The 23,651-nt window shown below is 45.3% G+C and overlaps 1 protein-coding gene across 1 annotated transcript in view; it reads right to left on the bottom strand.

Annotated features, from left to right (window-relative positions):
- Positions 1 to 3,742: 3,742 nt before the first annotated feature.
- LOC115333986 overlaps positions 3,743 to 23,651 on the bottom strand; it is a 36,857-nt gene continuing 16,948 nt past the window's right edge. The window contains exons 8-11 of the mRNA XM_041119270.1: positions 19,847 to 19,967; positions 10,552 to 10,695; positions 6,899 to 7,042; positions 3,743 to 4,334 (exon numbers count right to left, since the gene is read on the bottom strand). Coding sequence (XP_040975204.1) covers positions 4,260 to 4,334; positions 6,899 to 7,042; positions 10,552 to 10,695; positions 19,847 to 19,967 — 484 coding nt within the window. The 3' untranslated portion in view covers positions 3,743 to 4,259. The remainder of the gene's footprint in view (positions 4,335 to 6,898; positions 7,043 to 10,551; positions 10,696 to 19,846; positions 19,968 to 23,651) is intronic.

The raw sequence follows: 23,651 nt of genomic DNA on the forward strand, positions 1-23,651 counted from the left end.
CCAGCCTCTCTTGCTGCTTCTCTCAGAGCCCACCTATGCACATGTATCTCCCAGGCAAGTAAATCTGGCTGTGATTTCTTGTGCCCTAAAAGCAGATCCTAATCGATGATGTTCCCACCATACGGACGGAACAGCACTTAAAATGTAGCCATGCTTGGAAACCTACACGTAACTGGTGGCATTTTAGCCGATGCTTTTGGCTGTGTGCCTTCCTCACTCACCTGCTTCTTGCTGCTACAAAGAGGGAGGCAAAATTCCTGCAATCATGGTGCAGGTGATTAGAGGAAATTGCATTGCTGAAGCACTTCGTGGCTGCAGCCGTGCTTCAGCTCTTGACTTGCCTGCTGGTAAGCTGCCAGAGAGAGGGAAGTGTAGGCATAAAATGAATAGCAGAAGAGATTGCAGGCAATTATGTTTCTTAAGCTGTTAACAGGATTGGCCATTTGATAAATGAGAGGATTTGGGAATGTTTTGTCACTGACAAGCCATTGTAAGATCTGAGTGGAAACGGGAGCGTTTCTCTTCCGTAGCGTGAACAAGAAGGAAATTCTCCCGGGATGCTTACGCACCATGAAATTCATCTGAAACCTGGATGCCAGCGCATGGAGGCAAAAGGACAGATATAGGACTCCTGCTGAAAAAAAAGAACCAGGTCTCTTACATATGCAATTAATTTGGTTTTGGTGCCCTTCCAGTGTCCCTAGAGGCTTCTGTTCTTTTGTGGTGTGTCCGTCCTGTCCCAGCCCCCATCCCTGCATATGGGTTTTGGTGCCACCAGGGCCCCTCGGATCCCTCCGTCTGCTCCTCAGTGCTCTGAATGCCTCTGTCTCCCCTCTGGCACCCTCAACCTCTTGGTTTGCTTTTGCAGTTCCCTAGCTAGCTGGAGAGGCAATAGGGAAACCAGCGCTGCTCTATTTGTCCTTCTGCTCCAATAGTGCCCCTCGGGGTGGTTTTGGGTACCCCTGGAGCCCCTCTGTTTCTTTTGCAGTGCCCTCAAGGGCCTTGGTGTGCCTTTTGGAGTGCCCCAGAGCTTTCAGTCTGCTTTTTGGTGGCCCCCACCCCTGGAAATATGTGTGCTTTGGTGCCCTCAGGAGCCTTCCATGTGCTCTGTGAGCCCTCAGGACTACCAGTCCCATCACGCAGCAGTGAGGCAAGGGCAGGTCCCACGGTCTCACAGCCATCTGCATGGGGATGGGATGCAGGGACGCATCTTTTTAAGCCATTTGCCAGTGAGTTGGTCTGAAGCAGAAGGAGAGAATGAGAGCTGGACCTGCTCCGGGGGAGGAGAACCAGGACTCACCCCAGGGACAGCGCATGAGGCTGCTCTGGTGTGCAGGGTTTTGCTCTGCAGCGAGGGAAGGTGGTGTTGGCAAAGCGAATCCCACAGTTTAAAGTCATGTTAAAAATTATCTCAGATATCAGCGCTGTGTGGCCAGTGGCTCCAGGCTTCTCCCATGGAAGTGGCCCTCTTTGCCACGACCCCCTGGAGGCTACATCCTGCCTGGTACAGATCCCGCTTTCACTGCAGCGCCCAGCACTGGAGGTCAGAGAAAGTGGTAGGCAAAGAACAAATAAAACTCCCTTGTGCTGCTTTCTGGGGCTGCTCCGCAGGATCGGAGCCCAGGGCAGCCCTTGTTTGTGTGCAAGAGCAAAGGTGGAGGGGAAGGCTCTCCCAAATCTCCATCACAGCTTTTCACTTCTCTGCTTTACTGGGTTTTTAGCAGCCAAAGCCAGGTTATTTGTATTGTTTTGGTTTTCCTGCAGTTATTAGCAGGGAAGAGTGGCTGGGAAGAAGCTGGTGCCCCTCAAATGTCATTTTCCCAGCAAAGCCTGGGCAATGGGCAGAGGAGACACGCTCCTGAGAGCATTCTGGAGCAAGGGCTGGGTGCCCAAGGAGAGGCAGGACAGGACAATGAAGCTGTTTTCTTTGTAGCACATCCTGCGCTGGGCAAGCAATAGCAGAAATTCATCCAGACAGCCTGGACATGCACACAGCTCCACCTTTTCCCCAGAGACAGGATAAGCAGCCCCCTCTCCAGTGCCCCTACGTGGGGAAGAAGCTTCTGTGGTCCTGCCTGGCTTGCATTCCCAGCAGACACTAGCTGCCTGTCCCTGAGGAGGTAGGTAAAGCAGCAACTGCCTCCTTGGGAGGTTTAGGTAGTAGGGGACACAAGTAAGTTCCTGCAGTTTTATATTTGAGCTCTTCTCAGCAGCAAGTTGAGAAGTGAATTAAACAGTGGTGATTCAGCCTGAACAGATGTATTGTGTAGGACAAAGAGACATCATTTGACCTCAGCTGCATTAGTTGGTAGCACTATCCCAGAGGGACACAGCCTTGGTGGGTTCTGCCCTGGTGCCCGCTCCCCAAGCAGGGCAATGTCCTGCCCATGAGTCATGCTGCAATTAGCCAGTTTCTGTACCAACTGCAAACAACCCCCAAAATTGCACAGGGATTCCCTTTTGGGAAATAGGTTTGGTCTGTTCATACACTCTGCTCAAGCACCCAGGGCTCTTAAGAACGGCAATCGCTGCAGAGACTGGCTTGTGTGGAGGCAGAACCCCCTTGAGCAGCAATTTTTAGCCTCACACAACTCCTATGGGCTGCAGAATGAGGTCTTGCAGTCCCTGTCACCCCCTGCCTTGGCCATTCTCGTGGACCTTGCCCCACTCTGGCAACTTCTCTGGTGGGGCCTGCCCCCATCCCACCTCTGCACTTACGCCTCATCTCTTTACGCTGTAAAGGAAATCTTTTGAGAGACTTCTCTTAAGGGCTTCCTTATAAAGGAAGTCTTTTTTAGAGACTTCTCTCAAAGAGTAACAAGGTGAGAGTTAAGTGCAGAGGCGGGCAAGTGGAGTGGCTGATGCTGCCAGACTTTGCTCCCCAGCCTGTGAATAGTGCGGGCACAAAAAAGCCATTTGGGTTTTCTGCCCTCACGCAGCTCAGTCTCTGCAGTAATCACCGGTCAACTTCCAATTAAGTTGGGGTGCCCTTGTCTTTCCAGGTGCCCTGCTACCCTCCCCCTGAATAAACACTTTCTACCCTCCATTTAACGGCAATGTTTATGAAGCACGTTAGAACAAGGACTTCAGCAGCTGGAGCTGTGTTTGCTGGCCCCTTGCTGAAATGGAGTGAAGAGCAAGCTGGGCTGAAGGGAGCATCTGTGAAGGCAGAGAAACAGCCTCTTCTGGCACTTACCGCCTGCAAGGAAATAGGGGCTGCCACAGCAAGACAGCCATGGCTGTTGGCTGCCCCCTTTGAGCTCCACCAGCACAGCAACAAGCCCTTTCTGATGCAGGGGTGTTGTGGTTTAACCTCAGCCGGCAACTAAGCCCCGCACCCCCACTCACTCGCTCCCCCCTGGTGGGATGAGGGAGAGAATCAGAAGAATAAAAGTGAGAAAACTCATGGGTTGAGATAAAAGACAGTTTAATAGGTAAAGCAAAAGCTGTGCGTGCCAGCAAAGCAAAACAAGGAATTCATTCACCACCTCCCATGGGCCGGCAGGTGTTCAGCCATCTCCAGGAAAGCAGGGCTCCAGCACGTGTAATGGTTACTTGGGAAGACAAACACCATCACTCTGAACGTCCCCCCCCCTTTTTTCTTCTCCTCCCAGCTTTACATGCTGAGCATGACATCATATGGTCTGGAATATCCCTTGGGACAGTCGGGGTCAGCTGTCCTGGCTGTGTCCCCTCCCAACTCCTTGTGCCCCCCAGTGTACTCACTGGTGGGGTGGGGGGAGAAGCAGAAAAGGCCTTGACTCTGTGCAAGCACTGCTCAGCAGTAAGGAAAACATCCCTGTGTTATCAACACTGTTTCCACCACAAATCAAAACATAGCCCCCTACCAGCTACTATGAAGAAAATTAACTCTATCCCAGCCAAAACCAGCACAAGGAGCTGTGGGACAAGCTGAGAATGAGGAGCAGGGCAAGGTCTGCTCCACAGATCTGTTACCAGGCATTAAGTAAACAATGCGTTGAATAAACTGAAAGTCACCTTGTCTCAGCTGTGGCTTGCTCCGCTTTTTATTTCCAAGAGGAAAACTAACCCAGCGTGATGCCAGCACGCTTGATTCCTGCTCAGCACTTCCCGTGGCACGGCTGCCCAGCCACGGCTGCAGGGAACTGGCAAACACAGGCCCTTTCCTCCTGTGGCAGCTCCTTAAGGGGTAAATGAAGGCAAAATCCAGTTCCTGCTCCTTCAAACAGGGTCTCTGGAAAACAAGGTCACTTACTCCTTGCAGCATAAGCTGAAGTCTAAAATGGTGGCCCCAAGCTGCTGGTGGAGGGTGGGCAAGAGGTGAAATAGCAGTTACTCTTAGCAATGAGCACCTAGGAAAACAGAAAAATGGCAGGAACTCCAGATGTTTTTCCTCTACAAACAATAGGACTCTAACCCCTGTTTTCACACAGGCAGGGGCAGGTGTGCAGATGTGCACGCTGGATTTTTGCCCCCTTGCTTCAGCAGCCCACATCCAAGCCCAGGGCTTCACTTCTCCACACACAGCAGGAGCTAGAGCTTCAGCCACAACTGGGCAAGGCAAAAATCTCTCCCAAAGCTCATCCAAAAGCACAGGGCAGCCACAGCAACACAACTGCCACTTTGAGTGGGTTGTAGTTCAAGCACAGAGATGCTTGTTCTCGCCAGCACATTTAGGTAAGGAAGATGGTTTGCCAACCCGTGCCTGGGGTAGACAGATGAGAAAGACTTCCCAAAGGGTTGACCCACAGTGACAGCCTTTGCCATTTATAAAATCCTTGCCAGCCATGGGAACTAGAATGATCAGAAAAAGCTTTTATCTACAACGAAGAGCATCTGACAAGGGTAGACTGAGCCAGCTGCTACCTTTAGTCGCAGCCAGCCCTATGAGACATGCCCACAGGCAACTCCAGTACCATGAAGACAATCCCAGTCCAGAAGCCAACTACCACCCGCTCCAAACAGCCTAAGCTCAGCAGCTGACCCCCTGGAGGGCAGCCCTCCTGCAGCCCTCGCACCCCTGCGAGGGAGGCACCAGGCCTTCTGGGTGTTCCTCTCAAACAGCGACTGGGAAACAAACTCTTCAGCTCAGATTGAACTGTGCTCCTGCTTGTTTGACCTATATCCATGAGCCTTTCCCATGGGGAGAGCACGGTCCAGCTCCTGCCTCTGCAGTGCAGCACTCTGTGCTTTTGCTGCAAAGCCCTGAAAACAGCCTCCCCCCCCCTCAGCTCAGTCATGGGGGGCCTTGTAGAACCACCTGGGATCACTGTGCCTCTGGCTAGCCGCAAGGATCCCCTCCAGGTCCCCCTGCCTGGACCTTCTGGGCACAACCGACCCACCAGGAATGGGGTACACAGGCCCCCAAAGCCTCCTTGGGGTTTAGCTTTGGTCACTCACTACTTCAGGGCACTTATCCAACATCTCCTCCCGTGCCCACCTCCTCCCTTGCTCCCCACGTCATCAAGGCTGTGCTCCTCGATGGGGACTACTGATGCTTCATTGCAGCAAAATGGCATCGTCTCTGCTAAAAGAAAAGCTCCTTGTGAGTAAATGAGGGTACAATCAGACCAACACAGGTCTCTCCAACACGCCAGGTCCCAGGTCAGTCTCCTGCCCTGCAAACGCCAATCTAACAAATGCTGTTTGGGAACTGTCTCGCTGCTGAGGAAGAGCCCAAAATCCCAGCAGCTTCCCAAAACGCCCTGCCTGACAGGGAATAGCATGCACCATGTCCCATCTGACGGCACAACTCTTGTGCCCTGCGCTGAGCTGTGTGCCCACCACGCACCCTGCCCCACAGACCCACGGGGGATATGATATGTGCAGGGACCCCAAATCATCCCCACACCAGGACAGGAACAGGCACGCACTTTATGTCTCCTCTTCCTCCAGAAGCCGCTCTCGGGGGGATTTTCGTGCAGGGGCCAACAGCAGCAGCACATCTCAGCCCTCGCACAGGAATCCCCACCAGCTATCAGGACCCTCATGCCCACAGGCACCCCCCGTTCCAGCCACCCTCTGTGGGGTGTCCACACGCCAGCGCAGGGGACAGGCCCCCGGTGCTGCAGAGCTCAGCCTCAGCAACCAGGAGCTCACCCACGCCAGCGCACCGCTGCCCATGGTGGCTCCATTCCCACCTCGGGAACCAGACCAATGGCCCTTTTTGGAGAAGAGGCTGACGCTCGTGGTGCAAGCGCTCCCGGTCTCACCCACCCTCCTCTCTGCCACATATCCCTGCAATCCAAGAATGCCCACAGACCCTAATAGAGGACCAAGTGATCACACACAAGGGAATGAAACCCACACACACACTCTGCACCAGCGTGGTTGAAGCGTGCTGCGGAGACCAGGCACCTCCACAGCACCTGGAGACAACCTCTGGAGAAAAAGGTGAGGGGGACAAAGAGCCTCAGCTAGGGAGAGCGTGCCTCACACCACAGCACAGGATGCAAAAGCCCTTGCGGCTGCCCTCCATCCCCGCAGCCCTGAGGAAGAGCCTGTGCCAAGGCAGAGGGACATCTGCCCCTGGCAATAGAGAAGCTGCTCCAGCTCCAAGAGGAGACGCTTAAAATTACTGCAGTTTCTAGAGACAGAAAGAAAAGGACCAGCACGGCCAACTGACGTCGTACCTGCTCCGGAGGGGCAGTGGGAACTCAGGGTAGGGCATCGACTGATGTGAGAAAGAGAGCCAGCCAGCAAGGCCTCAGAGGTGAGACGGTGTAACATTATTGGTTCATTTTTTACAGACGAGGAAAAGGCAATACAATAAAACTTGCTTCTAACAACATATAAAAAGAAATGTAAGGACTTGAAAGGGTACAGGACAGACTTACAGACATCTGTGCTATCCATTAGTCTGTGCTCTTTCCCTTCAGAAGATTGTTCTCAAAAAAGAAGGAAAAACACCCCTCACCTGTAGCTCTTCCACCAGCTCTTCCCCCAGCAGCTCTGGCACAATCACAGCAACAAACTCAGCTTGAGGATGTGGCTGCTGCCTCCAGCCCTCGGCTGCCGTCCTTCGCCTCCCCTCAACCACAGCACCACTGGCTCCGTCCTGCTGGATAAATCATGTGTGCACTTTCTACTTTTTTGGTAAAATGGATGTAGCACAAAAAAAAGGGCTGAAATTAAAAACCCCTCTTTCCCCGCCTCCCATCAACCAGCACCTCAGCCGATCTAGTTTGGTGCTGGCAACCTCCAGTCTCTTTTAATTACCATTGTGGTTCTGTTTAAATATGTGAGTTCCCTTGCTTGGGAAGTGGTTAGTTCAAGATTTGTGGTGTGAGTGTCTTTCCTTTGAAAGACCTGTAAGTAACCATACTAATCTATTTATAATTTTTTTCTAAGCTGCTGTCCAGGTTAAGCTCCATGTAGCTATCAGAACCAGGCACTAAGATTAAAGGACTGTGTTTCTGAATGCTCACAAAGAGAACATGGAGTAATTTAAAGTATTTCTTAAATTTCAGGTGACTTTTGGTGCCCCCTGAAGCCTTCCGTGTGGCTTTAAGTACTAACCAGAGCCCTCTGTTTGGCTTTCAGTGCCCCCCCCGAGGCTTCTGTGTGCATTATGGTTTTCAAAACTTGTGTAGGAATTTTTTTGAATGTTTATGCCCCACAGAAAATGCCGTATTCATGCATGGGGAGGCTCTGTAGGTACCTAGACCAATGTCTGGAGTGTTTCAGCTCCCCTGACCATATCATAACAGCATCACGGAGAGATGTTTACGGGCACAGCACAAATCTGCCTAGTCAAAACGTACAACTCTTCCCTTTGTGCTCCCTATTCCGGGCTTTGCATATTTTCACTCCTCCACCATAATAATGTGTGTCCATCTGCAAAAAGCATCTTAAGGCTCCATTGCTTGCTAACAACCACAACCCCTGTATGACAGATGAACCAGAAAGCAATAAGGTTTTTACATGCACAGAAAGAAGTAGCCTCAGCAAACAGTGCTGGAAGCAGCAGCAAAGCCTCCCCGCTGGAGGAAGGCTCGGCAAAGGCAGCGTGCCTAGTACACCATCTCTCCTCCAACTACTAGCCCCACTCTTCAACCAAGACTGGAAAGGACAGGATAGTCCATATCTTTGGTACCCCAGCTCTTGACAGAATAACTGAGACTTTCTAGTTAATCTAGTGGAAAGAGTTTTGAAACAACTTGAAGGAAGCAACATGAATATGCAGCAAATATAGTTGGAACCTGCTGTCTATTGAAATGGCTCATTAATACTGCACAGACAAAGCAAATGACTGATGCTTACTGCAGAGTTACCAGTGAACATATCTGTGCTTGGATTATCGAAGCAGTGCAGAATATTTCACCCCATATGGTTTGCCTGAAGATGCTGTTTCAGATAATGGTTCTCATGTTGTTTCCATGGAATTTCAATATTCCCCAGAAGACGCTTGCTGGAGCACTCCAGAGCAACCTTGTGTCATTTGGTGCCGCGTGAACTAGCAGAATGCTGGGTACTTACAATTAAAAGCGGATTACAGAAAAATAATAATGAAGTTCAAATTTGAAAAAAGGAAGCATGAAGTGTTTCACTGGAATCAGGTTAGTAAACCTAACTTTCAACATAATTTTTTTAATGGAAAGTGTCACTCACAAAATAATTTTATGTACATGGATAAAATTCATCAAAATCACTGGAAGAAAAGTAGCGCAAGATTAACTATCCACAAAATATGCCTAGGCACCGGAGATGTCTTGGCAGGAAGGATGGAAGGAAAGAACTGGGACTCATGATCCATCTGCTAATAATGAAAATGAAGAGATAGAGTGGCGTGAGTACAAGAGAAACGTTCACTAAGGAAAAGCGCTTCAGATCAAAAGTGCTGTAACTGTAGTTATGAGAAAAGAAAGCTACTGGGCTTTAAGGTACAAAGAACACAAAAACCATCCTACTCTGACAAATCAAAGGGCCATGGACTCTCTCTGCTCACATATTGTGACCTGTAGTGGGTGCTATGGAAAAACCTTACAGCGTAGGATAAATATATATTCTTTTCCTGGATAATTTTCTGGATTGTCAGTTAATAGCCTGTGGTCATAGAATTTTACAGTCCAAAGCAAACACAAGTGAACAGAGGGAGAGGATACAGCACTACAGCAGGGGTTTGTTAGTCCATGTAGGAGTAGCTGCATGCATGTATCTCTACATGCATGTATTCCGCATGTTTTCCTGCCCATATACTCCACTGTGGTGGGTTGACCCTGGCTGGACGCCAGGTGCCCACCAAAGCTGTTCTATCACTCCCCTCCTCAGCTGGACAGGGGAGAGAAAACAAATATAACAAAGGGCTTGTGGGTCGAGATAAGGACAGGAGAGATCACTCACCAATTACCGTCACGGGCAAAACAGACTCAACTTGGGGAAAATTAACTCAATTTATTACAAATCAACCAGAGTAGGGTAATGAGAAATAAACCCAAATCTCAGAACACCTTCCCTCTACCCCTCCCTTCTTCCCAAGCACAACTTCACTCCTGGATTCTCTACCTAGCCCCCCACAGCGGCGCAGGGGGATGGGGGATGGGGTATGGGGTTTACAGTCAGTTCATCACACGTTATTTCTGCTGCTTCATCCTCCTCAGGGGCAGGACTCATCACACTCTTCCCCTGCTCCAGTGTGGGGTCCCTCTCACGGGAGACAGTCCTCCACGAACTTCTCCAACGTGGGTCCTTCCCACGGGCTGCAGTTCTTCACGAACTGCTCCAGCGTGGGTCCTTTCCACGGCGTGCAGTCCTTCAGGAGCACCCTGCTCCAGCGTGGGTCCCCCACGGGGCCACAAGTCCTGCCAGAAAACCTGCTCCGTGGGCTCCTCTCTCCACGGGGCCACAGGTCCTGCCAGGACCCTGCTCCAGCGTGGGCTTCCCACGGGGTCACAGCCTTCTTCGGGCACCCACCTGCTCCAGTGTGGGGTCCTCCCCGGGCTGCAGGTGGAGATCTGCTCCACCGTGGACCTCCCTGGGCTGCAGGGGGACAGCCTGCCTCACCATGGTCTTCCCCACGGGCTGCAGGGGAATCTCTGCTCTGGCGCCTGGAGCATCTCCTCCCCCTCCTTCTGCACTGACCTGGGGGTCTGCAGGGTTGTTTCTCTTACATGTTCTCACTCCTCTCTCCAGCTGCCATTTCTGTCTGTCCCAGCAACTTTTTTCCCTTCTTAAAAATGTTATCCCAGAGGCGTTACCACTATCGCTGATTGGCTCGGCCTTGGCCAGCGGTGGGTCCGTCTTAGAGCTGGCTCTATCGGACACAGGGGAAGCTTATAGCAGCTTCTTGCAGAAGCCACCCCTCTAACCCGCCCCCCCCCCCACTACCAAAACCTTGCCACACAAAGCCAATACATCCATCCACGGACAGCATTGTGGTGTGAAGAGGCTGGAGTGAACAAGAGAGAACAGCTTTGATAAAGGAATGAGGATCTCTGACATATGGTGATGAAGCACAAGGTACACGAGAGTCTGGGGAGCATGAATAGCTTTTTAAAGAGGGCTGATTTGCCACCTGAACTTCAGTGATCATGCCATAATGTGTAAACCCTCTTTTACTGCTTGCCTTACCTCCAGCCCCACTGACGTTGTATCAAGATGCCTCTCCAGATGGAGGGAGCACAGGTAGCCCTGCCTGGACGGAGCTCTTACCCAGATACTGCTGCTGAAGAAGACAGCATTCTGGTATCCTCCTCCCCTTCTGTGGCCTGGTATCTACAAAAAATGAGGTTACTGGTAACAGTATGATATTGTCATCCTTTATAAAGACCTTAAGTAGACTGAGTCTGAATGCACATGCTGTGCTGGTGGTTTCATATATTTGCTGCCAGACCTGCAAAGGAGGCACTGCATGGTGCTGGGCTCCATTCCACGTTCTTAACAGGCAACACGCTTGAATGATCTTTCCACCTCTATCCTGTAGACTTTCTCTGGCCCCACCTGTGCCTGTCCAGCTATTTTTGCTTCTCTTCCTACCTTACGTCTGCTTACCTTCTAAGTCCTCCTACCTGCCTTGCTTATGAGGTCTGCCGGCACGTACCGGCTCCTCTGCTGTGTGCTGCAGGTAAAATCTTGCTCAGGCCTGAAGCCAGGAGTGGTGCTTGTTGTTGGACAAGGTCTCTGTGGAATACATAGCTGAACACTTGCGAGTCTCAGCTGAACATACATAGACTGACATGGTGAGAGACTTGGGACATGTCAGATTTCAAAGGAAAAGAAAAAATGCACATCTTTCACTGGGGTTATTCCTTTCCTCAATTTCAAGCCCTTAATTCAAATATTAAGACTCTAGCTTGTCAGAAGTGGACAATATGGCATTGCTGTTGAGGTTTTTATTTTTATATATATATTCAATATTAAACATATATAACAAAGATATATGTATGTATTTAAAACATACATTGGAAAAATGGTATCTTTTTCCTAATCCTTTTGCCATTTTACCTGACACTTTAAAAAATGTGAAAAATATCAGACTGAGTCAGACACTCAACACAAAATCTTAAAACAATTGACTCACGTAGTTAAAGTTTGGTAGTGATATCAGCAAAGAAAAACAAAGACAGAAATGTCAAACACTAGTACTGCATATAACTAGTTGTGAATCAATAGTCAGGAAAACTCCTGACCTACATGAACAGAAGCACGAAACAAAGAAACCTCAGAATAAAATCCATGGCTGACAGAGCTTAGCACAAGAAAGTTGTGTTTGCAAAAGAAATCCTAGCAACAGTACGGGGTCACTGCTCGGTGCAGACAGGAGAATTGTGAAGGATTATGCAGAAAATGCAGAAGTGTTCAGACTTTTATTCGGTATTTGGAAAGAAGGATGATTTGCTTTCATTGCTTGAAGATGATGAAATACTTTCCAGTCTATTAGTAACTGAGAGAGATGTTAGAATCTATCAGCAATGAACATTTTTAAATCAGCAGGCTCAGAAGCTCCAACATAGTTGGCAGAGAAGCTCTCGGGTCCACTAACGTTGAATGTTAATAGCAGCAGATTTGTAAATGCCCAACTTATAAAAATCTATTAAATGAGAAGGGAAGCAAAGGGAATCAATGAACCATCAGAGGAAAGAGCAACTCTGGGTCAAAGCAAAGGAGGGTTTTTTCCATCCTATCTATCATTAGGACGGTCAAGGGTAACATGGAATCCAGTTCTCCTAACAAGCTGGAGCCACCAGTTCTCCTAAGAAGCTGGAGCCACCATCTTTCCCAGGCTCATTTAACCTGATGGCTCTGAGGTACAGAGTTGTCAATCAGCAATCTCTCGGATCAAAGTTTTCTTCTTGGTAAGAAAACTTTGACTTCTGGGTTAGCTTGAAACCTTCTGCTGGCTTTAAGAGAGACAAATGAAAAAGGAAAAAGAGATAGGGGCTCAAGCCCTGCTCCCTGTTATTGCCCATATGCAAGGTCAGATAGTTTTCTAACCAGGATGTAGTTTTTTGTGAAGCTTTTCCTTAGGTGTGTACTTCTCCCAGTGACTGTGCATGAGAAGTGGCTGGTTTGTGGCCATGAAATGTCCCAAATGGGCACACAGAAGCTCAGGGAGTAGCACTCAGGAGTGCAGCGCTGTGATGGGGCTCTCCGAGTCAGGAGCCCTACCTCTCCAAAACCACACAGGCATCCACGCTTTCGCTGGCTTCGAGTGCCGGCAAGAGACCTACTTTAAACAAGCTTGACTCCCTCTTCTTTGTAACAAGTTGCAGTTAGAAGTGAAGTGAATTAAATCAATGTATACTTTGCACCACTATGTAAGCTAATTCAAACAACTCGATGGGGCTAGAAAGCATTATCAGGTACTAGAAGCCATTACTGCTTCAGGATAGTACCAAAATACATTGTACATGGCCAGCTGTGCACAGAACTTTGTCTTTGGAACTTACTGATGGTTTCAACCCCCCCAAAAGTGTTGCACTAAACAAGCTAGTGCATAGTGGAAGTTGTAATACACTCTGTTTGATCTCCCATTTAATGTAATGAGGCTTCACTGAAAAAAGAAGAGCAAAAAGAAGATTAATCAAAATCCTATGTGAATTTATTTATGGATCACAAAAAATGTTTCTAGAATATCCAAGACATGGTCGAGGGATAAAGTTAGATGAAGTTAGGATTTATCTCGATTACCTAACCTGGCATTAAAATCCTTTCCACTGATCAGCAAACAGAGGGATAAAAAGATTTCAGAGACATTATGTAGGTCTGGAATAATTCCCAGTACGAGTTCCTATAAGAAGAGGAATTGTGGGAGGAATACAAATATTAATCAGAAGAAAAGGTTCTAAATTGGGAAATTGCTCTGGCAATGAGACAAAAGTCTAAGTCATTAGTGTAACAACCTCTAATCCCTATCAGAGCAGCCAGTCTCATGACAGAGATGGACGTGAAATGGCTTTCTCCATAAATTTTTCGGTTTTGATTAATTTAACATTCTATGTCTGGACGTAACAAATATGTTGTGAAACATATCATGAAAAAACAGAGACATTTGGCTGAACAATTCAAAACCATGTAGAAAACTCATTTGCTGGGAAACAGAGAAACAAATTTTAAAGCTGTTTTCTTCTTAACTCAATGCAGAAAATTCCCCAGTGTCCAACTCTTTAAAATAACTTCTCCCAAAAAAAGCAGCCGATCTTATTAAGTCCAGAACCAGGCTACCATTTTGACCCTGATTTCCATTGGCAACTCCCTGACAGGCACCAGAATACCTTATTAAATTTTTCCAGGGATAGTAGTTCTGATTTATAAAAAATAAGTAAATATTTTCTAGGTCAGAAAAGGCAAGAAATGCTAGGAACGGTCCTGTGGTCACAGAATTCAAACGAACATCAGGCAGTAAGCTCAAAGTCCTGCTATGGTGACAAGTACTCATGTAAAGCAGATCATCCCTATCCAGAGACTGAAGAACATACATATGCATACCAAAGCTTTGAGATTACTCAGAGCACTCTCTTTTTTGTGTGTAATTACAAATCTTTTCCTTTCAGAGGCTGTGCCAGCATAAGAAGCTCCTGTGACAGCCCCATGGTTGTGACAGTACAACTATGATGGGGCTACACACAAAAGTGGATCAAGGTGGATCCCAGGTAAGAATAGCCCTGTTTTGGGAAAAGTATTTTTTAGGCAGCCCCATTCTCCGTCCCAGGCTCCTGGGCAGCCACATCATGATCAAAAGGGATTGGGGACAGAAAGGGATGCAAACTGCTGAAGATGCTGCTCATACTGGCACTGGAAGAAATGCACTTGTGATCATGGTCTTTGGTTGAGGTGCTTAATAAAGCAGGAATTTCATGTAGGAGTGGGAGGCTGCAGTGTTTTTCTATCAGGCCCAGGCCCTTGGTTGTTCTGGGAGAGGATGGTACTTCCTCAATCAGCAACAGCAGCTCCCACCAGAACGTGCACATTCTTACAGTAAGTTTCATTTTGAGCTAATGAATAGTTCTCAACTTTTAAAAAAAAACCCAAAAGATCACCAAAGTACTAATGGATTTTACCATGCTGCAGCTCGGCATGCTTTACAATGAAAGATATAAAAGTTGCCATCAAATTTACCCTCATTTAAAGGTTTCCACTTCTATTTTTATTATGGGCTTCTTATGTAACACTGAAGTGTATTTTAAAGACAGTTGCATTAGATTCCAATTTTGCTTTTAAGTAGTGCTACCAATCTAATTAAATCATCATTCTCTGAGTTTGCACTCTGCAGATGAGCAATACTGCTTTCCAGAGTACTCCAAGTCCTCTCGAGGTCTGTGGAGCCACATTCATGGCTGCCTAAGCACACAGAAAGTACCTGCAACCATTTAAGAGCCAGGTGGAAACACCCTGGGGACAGCCAGTGGGGTAACTCAAAACAGAAACAAGTATTTTTCTAAAGCACAAAAGGAATGATGAAAATACATCCAAACAAAATGGAAAATGAAAGCAGGATTGAAAGAGGAAAGTTTGGGACCACTATACACAGCTTTATACTAAACTAAACTTATCTACAGCGGTAGCCACATTCATCATTCAATTCTGCCCCACATTGGAGAGCTGGAGATATTCTCCAGCCTTACTCTCCACAGCCCTGCATATCTTGATAGCTATTCCTCTGAGACAATCCATCCAAACTGACCATGTTTGGGTCATTATTGATTGCATTCAGGAACCCATCTGCAACTTCAGTAATGACTGAAATACCACTGGTCAGTGAAACCCAGGGAGTTTGGACAGAGCGAGATAAGCTGGACTGAATGGGGCTGTTAGCAATCTAAGCCTTCAAAAACCACTAGAGCATTGCTCTAGTAAAGACTAGATTTAGCAAGTGAATTCTAGTAGTTACATTTCAAAGCCCCAGGCAGGAGTGTAAACGGCCGCAAGCCGTGGGAACACTGTACTGCTAGCGGCTTCTAGGATTTTCTTCATTCCATCAACTCTGAGGTGCTGAAGATCATGAGCTATAAACACTGCTTCTTGTTTCCATGTTCTGGACATTACGTATGCTAATGGCTGTTGTTTTACAGCTATCATCAGTCTCTCATTTTCTAAAATTTCTACACAGGATTTCTCTCTCTCCCTTTCCCTCTCCTTCCCCCAAAGTCTATGTTAGAGTATACCACACTTTCTACTCCTGACATCCCAGTTGTAGTTCTCTCTTCATGGTGTCCCACTGACCACAAGAATTGGTGGGGCGCACACCAGTTTCTCACTCATGGTCTCTGTTCTGGCTTAGAAATTGCCTTTATTGTCCTACTTAGCTGCCTCGGAGTCCTTCCCATGTACCTCTACCTGGCTTTTGACAGTTGAATGAGCCTTCGTAATTCTGTTCGGCAGGACACTGACTTCCCATCTGTCGTGGTTTAACCCCAGCTGGCAACTAAGCCCCACACAGCCACTCGCTCAATCCCCCCTGGTGGGATGAGGGAGAGAATCAGAAGAGTAAAAGTGAGAAAACTCATGGGTTGAGATAAAAGACAGTTTAATAGGTAAAGCAAAAGCTGCACGCACAAGCAAAGCAAAACAAGGAATTCATTCACCACCTCCCATGGGCCGGCAGGTGTTCAGCCATCTCCAGGAAAGCAGGGCTCCATCACGTGTAATGGTTGCTTGGGAAGACAAACGCTGTAACTCCAAACATAGCCCCTTCCTTCTTCTCCCCCCCAGCTTTACATGCTGAGCATGATGTCATATGGTCTGGAATATCCCTTGGGTCAGTCGGGGTCAGCTGTCCTGGCTGTGTCCCCTCCCAACTCCTTGTGCCCCCCCAGTGTACTCACTGGTGGGGTGGGGGGAGAAGCAGAAAAGGCCTTGACTCTGTGCAAGCACTGCTCAGCAGTAACGGAAACATCCTTGTGTTATCCACACTGTTTCCACCACAAATCCAAAACATAGCCCCATAGCAGCTACTATGAAGAAAATTAACTCTACCCTAGCCAAAACCAGCACACCATCAGCCTTCCAGCAATTCTTAATTCATTTATACTTTTGAACTACGCAACAGTATCTGGCATTAACTTCTACAATTGAATAATAAGTTATGTGAGAATGTATGACTTCTTGGTTTAGACCTGATGCCTCATAATTTCATGGGGTATCCTTAACTTCTCCTACTGTTAAAAATAATAGCCATCCCCTCTTCATTGTTTCCTAGCTAGCTAGGAGATCTCAAGATCTCTGTCCCATGCCTGACTATTTTCTCTGTCCTGATATGAAAACCATTCTGTCCTCATCCATTTTTTGTGGGTGGAATTCAGATTAAAAAGCTTTGATTTACTGTTGGAGTTTATATATCTACCTCATAGATTGACACCTACAGGTAGAAATCTAAATTTAGGTGTCTAAATCTCTGAGCTAAATAACTCCCACCCATCCTTTTTAGTTCTATTCTATTCTTTATGAAGAAAGGAGGAACAGAACTGCACATATTAATCTATACGTGAGTTTGCCAAACATTTATACAGTGACATAATCACATAATCGTGTTTTTCTTTTCCCTTTTTCCTTTTCTAAAAATTTCTCTCATTCAGTTTGAATTTTTTATTGCTGTGGTCACTGCATTGATGTTTCCATAGAGCTATCCTACAGCAACTCTATTTCTGCGTGATAACAATGTAATGTTCAATCCGTAATTGAATACATACAATATATAATTGAATATGTATATTCCCAGACAAACTACTTTGCATTGATTAGCATTGACTTTCACATGCTGTTTCTGACACAGTCACTCACTGCCATGAGAATCATCTGCCTCGCTTCTCAAGGTCAGATTTGACTATCTCAGCTAATTCTGTGTCATCCACAAACCTTGTGGATATCACCTGCAATATTCACCCCCCTTTCCAAATCATTTATAAGGATATTGAAAAGCACAGGTCCTAAATCAAACAGTTGCATGACTAAGCTGTAGAGCTCCTTTCACTGGGAAAACTGATCTTTTCTCCCACTTTTTGTCCCATTTTGTCTCCGTCTTATTTACTTACAAGAGGACATCTTATTATCTCAGCTTAACTACTTGAAGAGTCTTTGCAGAAAGACTTATTGACATTTGTTTGGAAGTCCATACACACTTTATCAAGTAGATCAGCCTTACCTACAAGCTTGTTGACATCTTCAAAGAGTTCAAATAGATTTATGAGACATGGTCTCCTTCTGCAAGAACTGTAATGACTTTTTCCAAATAAATCACATTTATGAAATTGTCTACTGGTTCTCTTCTTTATTATTGTAGTTTTTACCCACTTATTCAGTTTGGAAGTGAGATTTACTGATCTGTGGTTTTCCACATTTGTCCTGGAGTCCTTTTTCTCAAGGCTGAAGACACATTTGCCACTTTCCATCCTTCTTGCAGTGTGGTCAACTTAAATGACACTCTTCATGCTACATTTAGCTTTCTCTTAATCTAGTGTTTGAGGTCTTTCAGAACTCTTGATTGAGTATCATCTTATCTTGGTGCTTTCTTACTGTTCATTTTATTGATTTGTTCCAAAATGTCCTCTGCTGAAACTTCATTTAGGGACAATTCCTCATACTCTCCACTGCTTCACCACTAATGCACCCCTTTCCAGCCTTCCTCTATAATTTGTTCCCTATTATTACAGTTTCCTACCCTTCTGCCAAGTTTCTGAGGCATTTATTATGTCAATAACTCCCTTTAAAATCAGACAATCTAGTTCACTTCTTTTAGGCTTCAGAGTTGCAGCATTTGTATAGATATATTTCTACATTTTGTATTGATCTAGTTGCCCATTTTTCATGGGGCCTGCTTAGCTGGGACTTTAATTGCTGAGACCATTCTTTGCTATTTCCTTCCTCAATGTTATTGATTTCAGTTCCTTCCATTTTTCTAAATTACAAGAATTTTCTTATTTCTCTTGAAGAGGAGTTGCGATCTTGAACCATGTGCTGTTGCTTATTTGGTGAGTTTCCACAACTGTCAACTATAAAAATACCTCATTGCTTTTGAATGTTAAAACCTAGTTTGCAATCTAGTTTCACATTGATTCATATAGCTTATCTCTCCTGTAAAAACTACCTCACCAACGACTAAGAATCTGCTTGTCTGGTACTGTGGCAATTTATAACACTGTGATTCCACTTTCAAAATTCCTTTCCTGCTCATTCCTCTGTTGTCGGTACGCACATCATTCACACCACCAGATCCCTCTAGCACTAAGTGTGGACACAAAAGTCCAGCAAAGGCCTCAACAGCACTGCAGAAAATGAGACTTCCTCTCATGTTTTAATACATTTCATCAACACCTCCTGGTATGAGACTTCCATGATTGCTCACTCATGTTTAAGTTTTTATTTTCTCTAATTCCCATATCTTTTCCTGGCATGCTTCAGGCAGTCAGTTATACCTTTTTTTATATTTTGGTATTTCTTTCCTCTTTCATAAATGTGGCACATGGCACTTGTTTCTTTTTATTTCATACTATTGATTTCTGGATCACTTTCTCCAGTTCCTCAAAATCATTAGAAGTCTGATCCTGACCTTCAAAGTGCATCTTGGTTTATCCACAAATTTTATGAGTGAGTTCTTTGTTAAATCTTATAGGTCATTAATTAAAAAACTGAATAGAACTGGGCCCAGGACACACGCCAGCAGGACTCCAGTCAAAATAACCTCCCAGTCTGACAGTGCACCATTGCCACCCACATTACAGTAATATCACATACCTTCTAAATGATGAACCTCAAGCTATGAACTGCACAGCACCTGCTAGGACAATGAATTTGGCTGTGGTCTTCCTCACCCCTTTCTGGAACCAGACTCAAGTCCACAGGGAGGAGGGCTGCCCGCTTGATGGACTATTTTGAGTATACTGCGGGCCATCTTTGCCGGGAGCCCACTCAGTGCCTCTGTTCATGGCAGTATGTGAATCTGTCTGCACATATGCAATAAATCTCACTGCCCCAGGAAGCACTGGCTTTTCTATGCTTGCACAATATAGTTATGCATTAGAGGAAGGGCTGCAACATATGGTCTCTCCCTTATACAGAAACAAGGTAAGTGTCTCACCCAGCCAGAAATACTGGGCACACTGATATAGACCATATTTCTTTAGTCTGCTTCTGAGAGAATCAAGTGGAACAGTTTCAAAAGCTTTCCTAAAGCAAAATATGTCCCATCTGCTGCCTCCTCTTCATCTACTAGACATTATTTTCTCAAAGAAGGAAATTACAGTAAGATCGCATGATTTATTCTTGGTAATTCTATGTTTGTTTTTTTCCTTTTTATCTTCTACTTGCTTTAAATTGATCACGTAATATTTTTTCAGACTTATTTCTGGGGAAAGTGGTCTCTAATTCCCTGATTTCTCTTTTTCAAAAAAGCAAACTGTGTTTGCCTTTCTATAGTGCTCAGCGATCTTACCTGCCTTCCAAGAGCTTCCAGGGAAGTCACTAATGCTTCAGTAATTGCTTCAGCTACTGTCTTCATTGCCCACATGGCTCTCAGCACATACCCAGAGCAGTTTGAGGCCAGAGTTTCTAATCTGGAGAAACAAAGACAGGAAAAATATAAGGCACAGAAACAGTGTAAAAGGACATAAGGGACTAGGCCAAGCTCAGACTTGCTTGCTCTCCTCTCACCTTCGAGGAGGCTCAGCCTCCTCTGACAATGGATAGTTTAGCATAGCATAGAATAGCATAGCATAGCACAGCCTAGCATTAACATAGCAGGAAGCTGCCTTCCAGCTGAGGAAAAGCAAGCTGACAACTCCAAGAAGGCTGTATCTGAAAATACATATTCTGTCGAGAACTTTTGGTCTACTGTGCTGATGGGAATTTAAATACCAGGAGCATACCGGCAGCCGCACATGTGATGACAGAAGTTTGCTGACTTATAGGCAGAATATGAAGCGGTCTTTTATGAGACACCTAGGTGGATGCTAGAAAGTGCTGGGGAGGAGCATGAGGTCCAACTGCATGTCACAAATTTTGAAGGGAAATGCAAGTGAAGGATCCTGAAAGGCAAAGTCAGACTGCTGGCTAGAAGATTAGCCCCAGGGTACTGTTGACAGTTTCTCTGAAATCCTTCCAGTTATACACACAACTCCAATTAGGCAAAGGGGAAGAAGATGCTATCCGGAGGTGATGGTCTCCATCAAAAGTCAAAAGTGAAATCAGACTTTTCACAAGGAAAACATATATGATGTGTTTAATTAAGTGGGAGCTGGGGGAAATCTGTCATGAGCTAAGGCAAACAGATTGCTAAGGGTTGGTAAAACAAAAATACTCTGTGTATCTAGCCAGAGAAAAAGCTTAGTACAGGGATAGGAACAGTTCATAGGTGAAATTTTATTGTATCAAAATGACATTGGACTGAAGCTAAACAAAGGTGCCCCCCAAATTAAGAACTCCAAATGCATGTCTATAAAAACTTTGTTTTAAATTAAAAAAAAAAAAAAAAGCTAGATGAAGTAAAACACAGGTAATAAAATCAGATCATGACACAGCAGAAAACAGTAAATCCCAGTGACAAAAACAACAGTATGCCATAGTATGTTGCTGTAAACTACAGACAAGAGAGTATTAGTCAAAAAAGTGAAAGATTTTTTTTTATATCAAAGAAAATGTTTTAAGGAATCTAGTCAGACTAAAATTCTTACTGGAAAAGACTATAAACTGAAACTGGCAGTAAGAATGTAAATATATGAGTAGAGTTATCCCATCAGTCACCAGAGAAAGAAGACTGAGTGCTTAATGTTGAGAGGTGAAATACTAAACATGGGGACCTCTATTATGCATAAATAAATCAATATAATGAAAAAAGGTTAGGGAGCCAATTTATAGAAACACAGTGTGACTGCTTTTCAGAACTATTAGATCCTGAACATCCAAGAAGAGAGCCTGCTCTCTACTTAATATTATGCAAGGTAGAAGAGGAGTAAGTTCAAGAAAAGGCAGTCAGTGAACCAACAGAGAATATGGGCTGCTCTTACAGAACAGAAAACTCTGTCTTGGACTGCAATGGTTATGACTTAGGAGGTCTTAATGGGCAAGGAGCTCACCACAAACGCTCAAGGTAAAAGCGTGATAAAATGGGAGAAGTGATTAGAAATAAGGAATCCATTCAACCTCTGGGTACAGCATCATTGAAACCACTAGTATATCTAATTCTGATGTTCACATTTAAAGCTGTTGAAAGATTAGACTGGGGGCAGAAAAGAGCCATAAAAAGTATATGAGGAGAGAAGAACATGTAACTGGGAAACTTAAACAGCTCAATTGTGGGGCAATTCGATAAATGCTTTCACAAGGGGAAAATATCAACCAACACTTTTTAATCTAGCAGAGACAGAAGAAAGACTAAGGGCTGAAAAATGAAAGTGATTCAAACTAGAAATGAAACACACATTTTTTAACAGCAGTGATGATTAAATTTGGGAACAAACTACCACCTGAAGTGATGGATTTTGCAACTCTTGACATCTGGAACATAAGTTCCTGTGAAAAGTTCAAGTTTTGATAAATAAGAATATTTTTTTCCTGAAAAACAATTTTGTCAGAAAATTCTTAGCCACTATTTGGGTTTCTTGTCTTCTTTAAAAGGATGTAAGATGAGCCAGAGAAACAGCTTTGTACATTGAAAGTTGGTCAAAATGATGATTAAAAGCAGAATAATGGAATTCCTAGATAAGGAGTACGATATGGTAGAAGCTAATTATCACAGTGTCTGTAATGAAAATTTTGCATCACTAATATTTCAGAATTATTTGAACATATCTTTATAATAATGATCAAAAGAGAACTGCTTGACATAATCTAATTGAACGTTCGAAAGCCTTCTGACAGTCTTTTTCAGGCAGGGCCTATTCCAGAAGAATCCTGCATGGCCAGATATTGTGGATGCTACAGAAAGCCAAAGCACAGACCAACATGCAAGACTACACTAACAGCCAGAACACTGCCTAATATCACAAACAGGTAATTCAGCACAAGCTTTGGCTTTTATGTGGAGGTGCTAAGTGGCATTATTCCAAGTATAATTTTTGTAATTGCAATCAAGGCACCAAGAACTCTTGCATAAGTGCTTTTAATACACTACAGGAATGAAATATGACACATAAGGCACTGAGAACTTGTAGAGCATCATTAAACATACCACGATCATTAACAAATGTGCCAAGGAAGGCTAGTACATTTGTATGTAATTGAAGCGGAGGAGTTGGGCTCCACATTATTATTTTTTTTTGAGTAAAATACTTTAGAAGACTCCAGCTTATCCTGAGTCAATAGAATGTGAAGCATCACTGAAAAAAACATCCTCTTGGGATTTTTCATTGGACTGAGAATTGTGCCACTTCTCAGTAAATGTCAGGCTTATCAGTGTTGTGAGTAAGCATCAGTTAGCTCTCAAACAAGCTGACTCTGTTCATTTTTCTCAGAACTGTATGTAATATTCTCCTGGCAAAGAACAGCTCTTTTAGTAGACTGCAGCACAAATTTGTAAAAGAAGATTGCCTCAGCTCTGATCCAAAAACCAAAAGAGATCTAGAATAGATCAGATGGCTGTAGAAAGATCTGGGTTTTGACTACAAACCCTGGATCATTTGGAGTTAAAGGGATACAAGAAATACAAATATCTCCTTTTCAGATCATAACAGATGCACTATGTAAGAAGTTCAACAAGGCCAAGCGCAAGGTCCTGCGCATGGGTTTGGGCAATCCCAAGCACAAATACAGGCTGGGCAGAGAACGGATTGAGAGCAGCCCTGAGGAGAAGGACTTGGGGGTGTTGGTTGACAAGAAGCTCAACATGACCCGGCAATGTGCATCTGCAGCCCAGAAAGCCAACCGTATCCCGGGCTGCATCAAAAGAAGCGTGACCAGCAGGTTGAGGGAGGTGATTCTGCCCCGCTACTCCACTCTCATGAGACCCCACCTGCAGTACTGCGTTCAGCTCTGGGGGCTCCCTCATAAGAAGGACATGGACCTGCTGGAGCAAGTCCAGAGGAGGGCCGCAAAGATGATCGGGGGCTAGAGCACCTCTCCTATGAAGACAGGCTGAGAGAGTCAGGGTTGTTCAGCCTGGAGAAGAGAAGGCTCTGGGGAGACCTTATAGCAGCCTTCCAGTACCTAAAGGGGGCCTACAGGAAAGCCAGAGAGGGACTTTTTACAAGGGCAGGTAGTGATAGGACAAGGGATGATGGCTTTAAACTGAAAGAAGGTAGATT

This window comes from Aquila chrysaetos, chromosome 22 (genome assembly GCF_900496995.4).
Source record: "Aquila chrysaetos chrysaetos chromosome 22, bAquChr1.4, whole genome shotgun sequence".
Taxonomy (NCBI): Eukaryota; Metazoa; Chordata; class Aves; order Accipitriformes; family Accipitridae; genus Aquila; species Aquila chrysaetos.